At 36.2% G+C, this 13,524-nt stretch overlaps 1 protein-coding gene across 8 annotated transcripts in view; it reads right to left on the reverse strand.

The window, feature by feature from the left end:
• Positions 1-14: 14 nt before the first annotated feature.
• LOC109064050 (eyes absent homolog 4-like) overlaps positions 15-13,524 on the reverse strand; it is a 38,855-nt gene continuing 25,345 nt past the window's right edge. For 3 of the 8 annotated variants that reach the window (XM_042713428.1, XM_042713424.1, XM_042713426.1), the window contains exons 7-20: positions 13,390-13,453; positions 13,092-13,234; positions 12,768-12,911; positions 10,315-10,388; positions 9,032-9,212; positions 8,099-8,235; positions 7,864-7,947; positions 5,597-5,686; positions 5,422-5,480; positions 5,082-5,242; positions 4,416-4,530; positions 4,205-4,326; positions 3,470-3,570; positions 15-1,806 (exon numbers count right to left, since the gene is read on the reverse strand). In XM_042713428.1, coding sequence (XP_042569362.1) covers positions 1,726-1,806; positions 3,470-3,570; positions 4,205-4,326; positions 4,416-4,530; positions 5,082-5,242; positions 5,422-5,480; positions 5,597-5,686; positions 7,864-7,947; positions 8,099-8,235; positions 9,032-9,212; positions 10,315-10,388; positions 12,768-12,911; positions 13,092-13,234; positions 13,390-13,453 — 1,556 coding nt within the window. In that variant the 3' untranslated portion in view covers positions 15-1,725. Of the gene's footprint in view, positions 1,807-3,469; positions 3,571-3,626; positions 3,728-4,204; positions 4,327-4,415; positions 4,531-5,081; positions 5,243-5,421; positions 5,481-5,596; positions 5,687-7,863; positions 7,948-8,098; positions 8,236-9,031; positions 9,213-10,314; positions 10,392-12,767; positions 12,912-13,091; positions 13,235-13,389; positions 13,454-13,524 lie in introns of all 8 variants that reach the window. The other 5 variants (XM_042713421.1, XM_042713425.1, XM_042713427.1 and 2 more) reach the window with 3 other exon arrangements.

Here is a 13,524-nt window from a genome sequence, read left to right on the forward strand (position 1 = left end):
ACTTGTTTTTTTTGAACTGTATTGAAGTTGTAGCAATCCATGCAAGTTCTGAGTTTAATTCAGAAATGGTAGTTTTGTCTTTCTTAAACCTAGTTGGTACGGAGTGAACACTTGTCCAGCATTTTATTGTGGACTTTGTGGAGTGTTAGGGTGTGTTTACACTAACCAGGTGTGGTGCGGTTCATTTGAATAAGCATCAACGCTGCCACCTGAAACGGGTGCAGACAACTCTAGTGTGGTTTGACTGATTTAAATGCAGCATGGACCAAAGACATCCAATTGAACCAAAAACAGAATGTGCCGTATTAAGACCCTAAAACCAACAGGCTCCAGCATACCTGGTTTTTCTCCTCGTAAACCCATGTTGATAGTTCAGTCTAGGTGTTGGAATCGCCGTCTATTTACAGATCTCCGTGTGTGCAACGGAGGAATTCCTGGCACCATTTTGACACATTTTATAAGCTCTTAAATTATAAGCTGGTAAAGAAAAATCCCATTGTTAAGTACACAAGCGCTTTTAGCCCAGTCATGGCATTTTGGATGTTCAGCAAGTTTGCAAGATATACCTCCTTATATCTGGCCAATGAGTGTGTGACCTCCTCGTCTTGTTTTATGTCTAAGTATTGGGTTAAAAATGAGTGTGAAAGCTAAATGAACCAGAACTAAAATGTATAATTTTCCTTTTTTTTTTTTTTTTAATTTGGTACACACACACAAAAGAAGCTTTTGAACATTAAGTGAACGCAAGCCCAGAGTCGTCTTGTGTTCATGACATGCAGTTTACCTATAATATCTATACTCATTTTCCATAAATGTTTGTCATTAAGTAAAAACAGGAGGTGCATTCCCTGAGTAAGATACTCAGCACTACGCCTGCTTACTACTTTGCAACTAGTGGGTCAGTCAGGATGGAACTACAGCTTTATTAAAGGGTTTTTTTTTTCTTCTGATGCTGGACTTTTATTTCGCTGTTCTTTCCAGCTGTAATGACTTCAACCAAAGTACAAACAAATGTTTCCTCACAAATAAAAAAAGAAAATATTCGGATTTCTACAGATGCACCAGTATTGACAGCAGATTAAATATATTTTTTAAACATTAGAAAATAGAGAACTCAAGAAAATCACAAATGTTTACATTTTTTATCTACATACATTCTCAAAATAAAAACTGACACACAAAACATCTTATAAGGCACAACAAATTATACAGACTTTTTTTTTTTTGCCAAAAACTTACAAAAAACACAAAATCAAAACAATACCATGTGAAAACACACAGCGTCCTTTAGTGTTTAATCTAGTTACTGTAAAATAATTTACATGTTATGTGTCTATTCTAAATGATCCTTGATTAGAGTACAGCGCTTGAGTTGTTTAAGTGGAGATGAATTCTACTGTATAGACAGAGATAATCTAATTCCTGTAGATGAGTGAGGATACATGTGGTTTCAGGGCGAAGAACTCACCTCATTCAGACATGAAATGCAGTGTGTGTGACGTAAGACCTTAGTAAGCTCTTTACAAGCCTGGTTTGACCATTATAATCCCATTTTCCCTTGTTCTAGTCTGTCCTAGTCTTCTTAAGACAGTGCAGAAATATCTTAAAAGCCAGAGTTTTCTTTAAAAATAATCAAAAAACAACAACAACATAAAAAGAGATTGCAGTGTACTCTTCTTTTTAAATAGTTGTACAAAAAAAGGCCTATGATACAGGTATCGAGTGTTACAGGTACTCGAATTCCAGTGCTTGATGGAGGGCAAGCAGGTCAGAGTGGCTGGATATCCTCCAGAAGGGCATGTTGTGCTGTGAGGAGAAACAGACTGTGAGTGTGTGTTTGAAAACAGTTGTACAAAAAAAAAAAAAAAAAAATCACATTTGCTTCAGTGCTTAACAGCATTATCCATGCAGTCAAGTCACTCTCCTAAGGGTTTGTCTAATATTACTGTTATAGCTCAACAGTTCTCTTCATTTCCGAAAATTAGGTGAAAAGATCCAACAACCAGATCACTTAGCCAAAAAAACTCATAAAAACAACCTCCGATTACTCGTATTATTGTTTACAATGAGCTAGAGGGTTTATAAAGAGTTTAGTAAAGCATTTCCAAACACTTTTTTTTTCAGATAAAAAAAAAGTAACACTTTACAAAAAAGGTTCAATTTGTTAACATAATTTATACATTTTTTACAGCATTTATTAATCTAGGTAAATGTTAATTTTAATTACACTACAGGTCATTGTTAATTCATGATGGTCCATAATACATGATTTTTTTTTTTTTCATTTTTTTTTTTTTTATTAATTTAATGTTGTTTTAATGTAGCAATGTAGAATCTATTGCATTAATGTTAACAAATTGAAGTTTATTGTAAAGTGCTATAAGTAAATCTAAATAATTATGTATACATTTATATATTAATGACTAATTTTATATATCGAACATTATTTACTTTTTGGACTATTAACTAAAATTATTTAGAAATTTCAAATAAACCCTTTACAAATCCTTCAGCTTAGCACTCTAAAATTTTGTGAAATAAAAAATCTTTTCGTAAAATGTTTTTTTTTCTGTTTAAAAGTTTGGGGTCTTTAATGTTTTTAAATAAAGTCTCTTATGCTCACCAAGGTTGGATTTATTTGATCAAAAATACAGTAAAACAGTAATTCTGTGAAATACCTATTTAAGATTTTTAAGATGTAAGATTTATTTCTGAAATTGCAAAGCTGAATTTTCAGCATCATTACTCTAGTCTTCAGTGTCACATGATCCTTAAGAAATCAGAATATGCTGATTTGCTGCTCAAAAATATTTCTTGTTATTATAAATATCGAAAACAGTTGTGTTGCTTATATCTTATATATATATATATATATATATATATATATTTTTTTTTTGTGATTCTTTGATAAACAGAAAGTTAAAAAAAACCTGCATTGATTTGAAACAGATAACTTTTTCAACAATGTATATATCAAGTCTTTACTGTCACCTTTGAGCAATTTAATGCATCCTTGCTGAATAAAAATTCACTGACCCCAAACATTTGAACAGTAGTGTACACGAAGACTCATCATTCCACAAACTTTGTTTAGAAATGCTGCAGAGTGGTTTCCTAGAACAAAAGTATTCAACTGGGTCTTCAGGTTCAGCATCTCAGCAGATCATCTACAGGAGGTTTACTTGACCAATCTCAGACCACAGGAAGCTACGGGATGCGATTAGATGCCTGAGACCTTGGAGAACCTCAGTTGAATAGCTCTGTTCTAGATCGCTTGGGATCTGAGAAAGAAAAGCTGGTCTCAGATGATCAGAGGGAAAAAGCAACCGCTACAGACGTCCACATTTAAACTACAGATGAGGAAATAAATGAAGCACACAAGCTGCCGATCAATTTCATCTAAAGCTCTAAAGCACACACAGGCAGGAAGTCCAATCTGAGAAGTCACACACTGCTTCTGGTTCGTTACCTTGGCAGCGGCCTGCTCCTCTTCTACACCATCCCCAATTACAACATACACTACCTTCCTGCCAAACCTCTGCATTATGCGCTCAAAGCAACTCTCTTTGCCTGCAACATAAACAAGGTGACAGGTCAGAGGCTTGGGGTCAGAGGTGAGATTTTACCTGGCTGGCTGCATGCTCCTCATCGCGCCCATCGCCAATCACAACATACGTTATGTTAGTGCCAAACCTGGATACTATACGTTCAAAACAGCTCTCTTTACCTGCGAAAACAAGGCATAGACATAAACCTTAACAAGCTCAGAACACTTTATTGTGTACGTGGTTGAGTATGATTATTTGAGAGCAGAAAAAAAAAGAGAGACGCTCTTTTTCCACATATCAGCTCAAATAGGGTGTTTCAGAATAGAGAGTGGAATAAACCCACTGTGAATGAAGACGGCTGTTTATAAAGTAGCGTAACGAAAGAATAATTTATCCCTGGAAGATGATGAGAGATCAGCCAATCGGAATCAATTCCACATGATCAGACAGAGAGTAAATGTGAACTTTATGACCAGGGCATCCTGATGTGTTTTGATTTATGATTTAATGCAATAATGTGAGCCAAAGCATGCTCCACACAGACTGAACTCTACATTACCCTTGATTGCCAAAATGCAATGAAATAAACAGTTCAATACAATTTACATAATGAACTCAAGGCAAAGTCTGCTTTATGGACCTGTATCTGAACTCACCTATTTTGGTTGCGCTGTAAATGTTTTCGATAGGAAACGCTGAGCCCAGGCTATACAACAGCACCTTAGCCAGCGCAGGTATTAACTGTGTTGTTGTCACCAAGACATTAACACAGTTACTCCTGTTTGAGAGAGACAGAGATTGTGATTTTTTTGCTGTGTATGCTATAGTCCTAAATGATGAAGGTTGATGATGCATGAAGAGACAGACCTTGAGCTGATGATTGACAGGGACTTGAGCGCACTGGTCAGCCAGGAGTCTGTGAGAGCCTCAACTTCTGCCCTCAGTTGGAGCCACGCCTCCCTCTTAGCCGGCCCCAGCAACCCTGAAATAGATCATAAACAAAATGCCACATTCATAAATAGAGCGTATATTATGGCATTAAACTGGGGTTACTAATGGGCACAATCTGGGCACAAAAAAATTAAAAGATCACACTGCATTGTGGGACCCCACAATAGCAGAGTACCCATAAGCCCTAATGCTATAGAGTCTTTTAATTAAGTTAATTTGGCAATTCATTATACCTATGGAATAGCGTTGTTATAGTTAATTAAAATCAAATCTAAAACTAAAACAAAATCCATTAAAAAGGTAAATAAAAATTAGAAATATCTTGGCAACTAACTAAAATAAAATAAGTTACTAAAACTGAAATAATAAATTTAAGCTAAATAAAAATATTAAAAAACATAAAAATAACCAAAGAACAACAAAAGTACTAAAATTTAAAACAAAAACTGAAAATAAAAATAAAAGCTAATTCTAAATATCAATAAATAGTATAATATTGTGTATAAGTAACACTAAATAACACTGCTGTGGAGATTTAAAATTAATCCTGTAAAAATATTTCAACTTGTGATCAGATCTTACCTCCCACATTGTTTTTGTAAGAGCAGTACAACTCTTTGACTCTTCTGTATCGGAAAGCTAACTTCCTCATCCAGTCGACTCCACCCCTAACACCTGTTGCTAGGCAGAGACTTGCGCTTGTTGCAGCTGCATGGAAGCCATCAGTGGCAAAACTGTAAGTACTGTTGATAATAACAATAACAATCTTGTTTTACATACAAGTAAAATACATATTCAATCATATTCTAGGAAGTATTTTAACACTTTATTTTTGTTACAGCTGCATGAATAATAGGTGTCTTTAAAATAATTGTTTGAAATCAAAGCTAAATCAATCAAACCATTCAGATGATAAACTCACCTGAGGTCCTGTCCGTTATCATCTGAAGAGGCGTCATCAATGTGCACCTGGTCACACTCCTGTCGACACATAGTGGGGTTACTACTGTAAACCAGCAGGGGGCCACACAGTCACATAAACATAAAAAATAACTGAGGAAACAATTAAGACAAAGGGAGACAAGAGGAGAGCTTACCTCTAAATCATTAAAAAATAGATGTGTATCAGCAAGATTGAAGATCATCTCCTCCATTCTTAAACCAAGAGTCACAGCCAAAGGAGGGTCCTGAGAATTCAAGTGTTAATTATTAAGATATTTTTACTTGACAACTATCATCGTCATCACCAATAACAAATCTAACATAGTTCAAATTTTAGGTGAGTTTGCAGTGGAGATGTTTTGCTGTATTCTTTCACTCCGTATTTCACTCCTTATTTTTTTTATTAAAACAATTATAAAAAAACAACATTTTAAGGCATCATAGACACTCCTGATGCAAAGGCTGTTCCAAAATTACAGTAAATCTATTATGTTTGGCCAAATTGTGTATTGCTTTGATTGTATTGCAGAGAAGGCAATCCCAGAATACACTGCAACAAGCTCAGCTCAGTACAAAGTTTTATTTAGATGGCACAGGGAGCCATAGTCTGTGTAAAGGCAGCTATAGCCGTAAATTATTAAATATATGCAAAGAACAAGTTAAGACAGACCATAACCTTAATATGCAAATAGAACAAACCAGTATGCAAAAATGACGATGACATCATCGCAGTGAGTTACCTGAAAGCTGAAAATTCACTGTAGGTCAATGAAAGAACTAATAACATAACTTTCATTTTAACCCTCCTAATGCAAACAAACAAAAGACATTAAAAATAATAATGAAATAAATAATAATAGTTTTTAGTACAGCAACCAGACTCCAAATGTGGCAAGACTTAATCAAAAAGATCAAAATTAGAATTAACCCTAACCAGAATGTTTTAGGAATAGCAAAAAAAACAGCGATCATTACGTGTGCAGGTTGTATTGCGATTAATTCTGCAGTTTTGGCTCAATATGAATATTTCAAATGCACATTTTGCTCAGTAAATAAAAATGTTCCACGTTTCCATCAAATGATGACAGATACTACACTTGTCTCAGATCATCAGATGCTCTCACGCTTCAAACTACACACACACACACACACACAGAGTGAAAGAACGAGAGAGGGGGAGGGCACCCAGCTGTAAAAATCATCATATGTGATGGAGTTTGTTGGCTCAGAGGTGATTGGCTGAGACAGTGAACGAGAATAGAAAAGCACATACACACACACTAAGTTAATGGCGAAACTGACAGAGATTGGAAATGATGATTCAACTGTTTGAAAATGTTTAAACTTAATCTAAGCATATGTTAAAAAAATAATTGAGGCAATTTTTTTTTTCAATCAAAATAATTCAAGACATACTGGCGTAGAGCTGCTTTTCACACTTTTGAACTCTGATGTTTGGTAATTTCACAGTCTTTGCAGTGATTAATCTATAGATCGGTGTGTGCTGGCGCTTGAGCTTGACAGTATGTGCAATGTCTCTGATGAGAGTGCTTAAGAACGAAGGGTTTTCATCGTCACAGAGCCTGCAGAAATAGCCCAGAGCCGTGAATAGCCGCAGCTGTCTCTATGTCTCTCACCAACTAAATGACAAGAAATGAGGGAAGGTGTCAGAAGAAGACTGACGCTTCACACTCCTTTAGTCCGGCCGTCACAGTGCTGAATCTAACAACTCTGTTCTTCTATGATAGAAGCGCACAGTTGTGGGAGTCATAATATTGGGCCAAGATTCAAAATTTTCTATCACATTCTGGAGATATACACAAAATAAAGATTTTTCAAAAGTTGTCAGCAAAACAAAGATTCTTGGAGTCTGTTTTACAAAAAAATGCTACTTCAAAATGTCATGGTTGATTCAATGTGTAACTTGTCATTTCTTTGTAATTATTTGTGAAATTTACCCTGGAATTTCTAAGTGAAAACTGTACATAGTAAAACTACACCTTTTGTATGTGTTAGCATTTTTGAGAAAAAACCCTCTGTGCATTTACATGCACTCTAAATGTTGCTAATTTGCAGAAGTCAGCTCATTATAAAAACCAAATTATAGAATAAAACTGAACTGACATGACACTTAAAATTGAGGTTTTTATGTCAAACTAAACCAACATGTAACACTGACTAGGCCACCAGAACACTGTTAAAGCAAAGCCACATTGGCAGAAAGAACTAGCAAATTTATCTGTGCCGATCAGTTTTGCTTAAACTATTTATGATATTTATTATCAGATAAAACCATTTAAAGGTCATTTACATGACCTTACATATCAGCTTACTAAGAATAATCAGGAATCACGGGAAGATGCTCACTGTTACTACAGTTGAAGGAAGTGTTTGTGTGCATAGTGCTTGTGTTTGCTCTCACCTTGCCATACTTCTGTGCATAGGAGCCTGTGAGGAGTGAGTGAAACACAATAATCGTCTCATCCAGATCCCAAACAAACACTCTCTGTAAAAACATGCAGACACATGTTTGAGCTCAGTAAACAAACAGTGATGACACAGGGATAAGGCAGTAAAGAGTATGATTACATTAGATGATGTGAGCATCTGCTTCAACTGTGTGTGCATTTATGAGGTTTGCATCTATCTGTACATACCTCAAGATCACTGTCAGGTGGTGGGGAGGGGTTGTTCTTTCTGCCCCGCCCTCTTGCTTTAGCCCCACCCCCTCGGCACGCCCGGTCCTCCATCTCCTTGATCGGCGTGGATGGGCTCTGCCCTGCTTCAAACTCACCTGTATATGGGAAACAAGAAACATTTATGACACACATCAAAGCTTTTAAAAGCTTGCTTAATCATAAACCTTTCAGCTGAGCTACAAATATCCAACCTGATACTTTATATGTCCTGTAAATCAAAGAAATAAAGATAATGCTTTGCTGTCACAGTATTTCTTTTTAATCAGGGATTGTATATGTGGATCTAAAATGGCAACGTTTATGTTTGTTCATTCTCGTATCTGTTTTTTATTGGAAAAACAACAACAATGTTTTACACAAGTACTGAAAGTAGGAAAGTGGCACATCTGATAGAACATAATGTTTGTGTGTCTATGCGTGTGAGCAAATTTACTGTAATGAGCTCTGTTGTACTGCAGCCAAGATAAATCACTGAGAAATGCAGCTTTAGGACCCCACTAAATTTTGGGCCTGCTGGACATAACCCCCAATCACCATCACTCTACTAACATAATCAACAACTACAGTACATGAAACCTTCGTGCCAAAGGGTGTGTAAAAGAACATTCTAACATCCATTCTAACTCTCAGCTGCATCATTTGTTGCTTTATTGCAATGATTAACTTTAAACTACACTGGCAATGATCCAATTTTTGACAGATAACAGACGACAGTAGAGATGTTTAAGGTAAAACTTGATTTTTACACTTTCTGAAGAAAATTGGCTCTGCAAAAGTTGCTTCCATGATGCTAGGGTTTTTGCCAGAATCAAAAAAAGGGGTTTTGGGGAGTTTTTAGCTAATTGCTATGCGGTGGCTAGGATGGTCTGGGTGGCTGCTGATAGTGCTTACCTGGATTCAGGTCAGCCGATTGTCCTGTCATGATGGGGGTGGAGTCTTGCAGCTGATAGGTGGAGATTGAACCTGTGCCATCCAATGAGCTGTTAGATGTCATGTAGGAACCGTAGGAGGAGGTGGAGTAATACTGAGCATACTGATTCTGCCCAAAAGTTGTATAGGTGGGATATTCTTGCTAGAAACAAACAAAATTAAATTTATAAATAATTTATTTATTCATTGATTACAAATCTGAGTCCAACCCAAACCGAAAACTGTCCTTATAGTGGACAGGGTATTTTTTAAGTGAGGCTGATGCAAGTTGTTATGTGTTAAAAATGTATATGATGCAATTACATATAAATATAATGACATTTTTTGTTGAATAAAACAATGGTTTGCCTGTTGTTTTATAATGTTTAAATGTTGCTGAAAAGCCTTTAATAGGCAGTTTAATGGCAAGTTTCATTGTGACAACTTCAACCATACTGGTGTGATGAGTTTGAAGCATTTGGGCATGTTGTCACAAAAGGTCTATGCATGTTCAATGAACTCTTTTTTTTCTCTTGATCAGTAACGGTGGAAATAATCAACAGCTTTTTTTTGTAGCCAATGTACAGTAAATCTACCCTAAGAAATAAACACTGGAGTGTGAAAACTAGCCTTGCTTTCCTCTATAATTCAGGGGAAATGTGGAAAGAATACAGGTTTTATGTTCTTCTTAAATGGATGAATAAAAAAGAGAGAGGGAGTTTATCAAGGGAATAATAAAGAGAAAAAAATATAAATAAGACTGGAACGTACAGATTTCTGGCCCATCCACACAGAGCTTTTTATCACTCCCTGACTTCTCTTGTATCTTTGAGAGAGTTTTACATGCACAGACACAGATGGATCTCTTACGGGAGATGACTCTAAAACTGTCATTGACTCACTCGCTCAAGAACATGAGCGCTGCAGAAAAATGCTCTCAGCGAAACTCCACTACTGCTTTCACTCTCTCATTTCATCCTAATTCCACTTACTCCTTCATTTCAACCATCACCAGAACCTCACTTTGTTTACACAGCTAAATTCATCAGTGGGAGTCTAAGTGTAGTTGGGTCCTTTTCTTTGGCAGCACTTTTAATCATAAAAGTTTAAGGAAACATTAAGTCCTAAAAGCATAAATTCTCTAAGATGAAGGATGGCGATCTGTTCTCTGAGGCCTGGGCTGTTTTAAAAAGACCGTCAGTCCTTTGCTGAACTCTGACGTTATTGGTGCATGTGTGTGTTCATCTGTGCACGTGTGACTGTACCTGTTGTGTGGTGAAGTTGCCATGATTGGAGTTGTTGGATGTGTAGAGACCAGGGGAGGTCGTGAAACCTGAACCTGCTGATGGATGGAAAAGCCAGTGTTAGTCAACGACTAACAGATCTCACCAAAAAGTAAAACAGCCAAATAGTAAGAAACCCAAAAGCGAAAATACTATCCTTATTTACTATCATAATGTTCAAAACCTGTATGCTGTTATTTTATCTGCAGTACAAAAAGGCACACAGCCATACAACCACAGTTTATAGGGACCAAAGGCTGTCAAGCATCAAATAGGACAGGACAATGCAGAAAATGCATCATAAAAATTGGTATATTAACAAGTCTTCTGAAGTTGTATAATAGTTTTGTGTAAGAAACAGGCTGAAATTTAAAGGGGTCATATGATGCGATTTAAATTTTTCCTTTCTCTTTGGAGTGTTACAAGCTCTTGGTGCATAAAGAAGATCTGTAAAGTTGCAAAGACTAAAGTCTCAAATCCAAAGAGATATTCTTTATAAAAGTTAAGGGTCAACCACACACCACTAAAACGGCTCTTTCTAACACACGCCCCCATGTCTACGTCACGATGTGGGAAGATGTGCATAAGACCACCCAAATGTTCACGCAAAGAAAGAAGGCGTAACGTTTATGCTCTCTGTTGCCGCAGCTGACATGTTCTGGAGTCGCTGTGTGTTTTGTTGAAGTTAAACTTTGTTCGTTCTTCCAAAAGAGGACACAACTAGAAATCAGTGGTGAAGTTGTATTTCAGCACTGTTCCAGAACAGTCCAACCCAAATATTCAGATTTGTGCTGTGCATTTTATGGAGGATGAGGACTGTTTCCTCAATCAGGCACAACGGTGTTTCTATAAAGTTCTATAAAGACAGTCTGGCGCTTCTGACTCACAGCCTGTAGGTAACGTTACGTTTTTATATTTAAATAATTTGTCAATGATGATTCAAATGCAAGTTTTGAGCAGTAGAGTAGGCTTGTTGTTTGTTGTTTCTCAGATCACAAATGCAGTATAAGTCATTATAATCAGTAATTATGTGCCCACTGGATGCAACAAATGCCTCGTTTGTAATGGGTTTTATTTGTTTTGTCTCGTCTAGTGATGTCCGGATCGCGAACAAATCTTTTTATTTAACCGGATCTTCTTAGTGAACCGGTCCAACCAGTTCACCAAATCAAACTGAATCGTTTGAAACAGTTTGCGTCTCCAGTACGTACTAATCCACAAATTACTTAAGTTATTCAGTTTATAAACGTGCCTTACACTCCCTCTGACGCGAAATAAACAAATATCCCAAGTTATTCAGTTACTCCTAACAGTACATTGACTGAACTGCTAAAAGAAAGTGATGATAGGATGTGCACAAGCAGAGCAGCTGGACTGAGTCTTGTGTTGCTGGCCTGGGAGATGGCATCCTAGTATGTTAAGAGGCGTAACATTTCCGTCACACGCTTGAGGCAATCGGCAAATTACAACGCACTGAATCACTGGCCAATTGCTTTTCAGAACGATGAGCTTTGTAAAAATTTACTCGTTTTAGAAGGTGGGGCATAGAGGAGAAACTATAATGTACATTATAAGGAAAATAATGTTTTTTTTTTTTTTTTTTTTACCTTAAACCGGATAAACACATTGCATTACACCAAATACACAAGATAATGTTCTTTTTAGCAGCATCATATGACCCCTTTAAGACATTTTCCACTGGTAATTATTATTTAGTATTATTTATACTCTATTTTAGGTTTTATTAATATTTTAAATGAGCTTTTGTTATATGGTTTTGTCATTTTTATTGTTTTAATTCTTTTTAAATTGTATTATTTGGGTGTAATTTATTTTTATTTCAGTTTTAGTCTTTATCTAAATCCAGTAAATAATTTTAGTGCAGCAATTTAAACTTATTTAGTTTACTTAGTTTTCATGGCAACATTTCAATTATTTAAAAAGTTTTAGTCAGCTATAACACTGATAATCTCATCCAGAATTCAAAATAATGTTGCATTCAGTCACATTTGTTAGAGCCAATCAAATGTCATCAAATCTGAACTAGAAGCAATCATATCTTTTCAAAAGACTTTGAATATAGTGCTTAAGTCATATGGACTACTTTTATTGCTTTTATGGTGTTTTTTCAGATCCTGGTCACTATGAATGGTCATTTTATGGAAAGAGCTACATAACGAAAATAACCAAAAATTTTAAATTTATGTGCCTTAAGTAAATAATAAATATATATGTAACTTCTCCTTAAACTACATCATTTTTTAGTAATTATCAGATCTTACAAGTGATTGTTATTTTTGTTGCATAACAACTGCATCTTCTACAGTGTTCTAATTTTACTTTATTTACCATTTTATAAAATTGAATCCACATTTGAAGCCATACAGTATCATTAATATAGTTACAGACTCTTATACTTGCTTGCATGAACATACCTGGCATCTGATAGGGTGAGTAGGCTGTCTGTCCGGGCTGAGGGGTGGTAAATCCAGGGCTATAACTGAGCCCTGATTGGAGGGTTGATTGGGTTTGTGTCAGCCCTCCTTCCGTCTTTATGCCTGGCAACATCACCCCCAAATCTGTAGCGCAAGATCAAGAGAGTGGACATTTCAATCAAACTGGACTAATATTAAAGGCTCTTTCACATGATTCACATATTCTGTTGTAAATACTAGACTATATTATTATCATCATCACACTGAATAAACAACACGTAAATATGTCATCCATAAGCATGTGAACAAAAGTAAAGAGCCTACCATAGGTGGAGAGGCTGTAGGGTGGAGTAGTTTGAGAGTAGGGAGTGTAAACTGTCGACTGCTGCATGCTAGTGAACTGTGATTGGCCTGTAAAGGCCGACATGGGAGGAGCCACGGGAGTAGACAGGATATGGGGGTAAGGTCTACCAATCAAAAACAAATTCAAAACATTCAGCTTTCTTTTGATTAGATCAAGGGTCAGCAGCCTTTTTGACATCAAGTGCCATTGCTAATTTGTCGTGTTAATCACTGAGTTGACCCCAGTGAAGATGGTTAGATGTTTTTGCATGTGTCTTACTTTGAGGGATAGAGAGGAGGTGAATACTGGTGAGCTGGCCGAGGGCTGAATCCACTGCTTATAACTACAAAAATAACAAAAGAAGACGAATCAAGAAATCAGCTAGACAGACTGAAATTTCATTGACAATGGTGC

Source organism: Cyprinus carpio, chromosome A23 (assembly GCF_018340385.1).
Source record: "Cyprinus carpio isolate SPL01 chromosome A23, ASM1834038v1, whole genome shotgun sequence".
Taxonomy (NCBI): domain Eukaryota; kingdom Metazoa; phylum Chordata; class Actinopteri; order Cypriniformes; family Cyprinidae; genus Cyprinus; species Cyprinus carpio.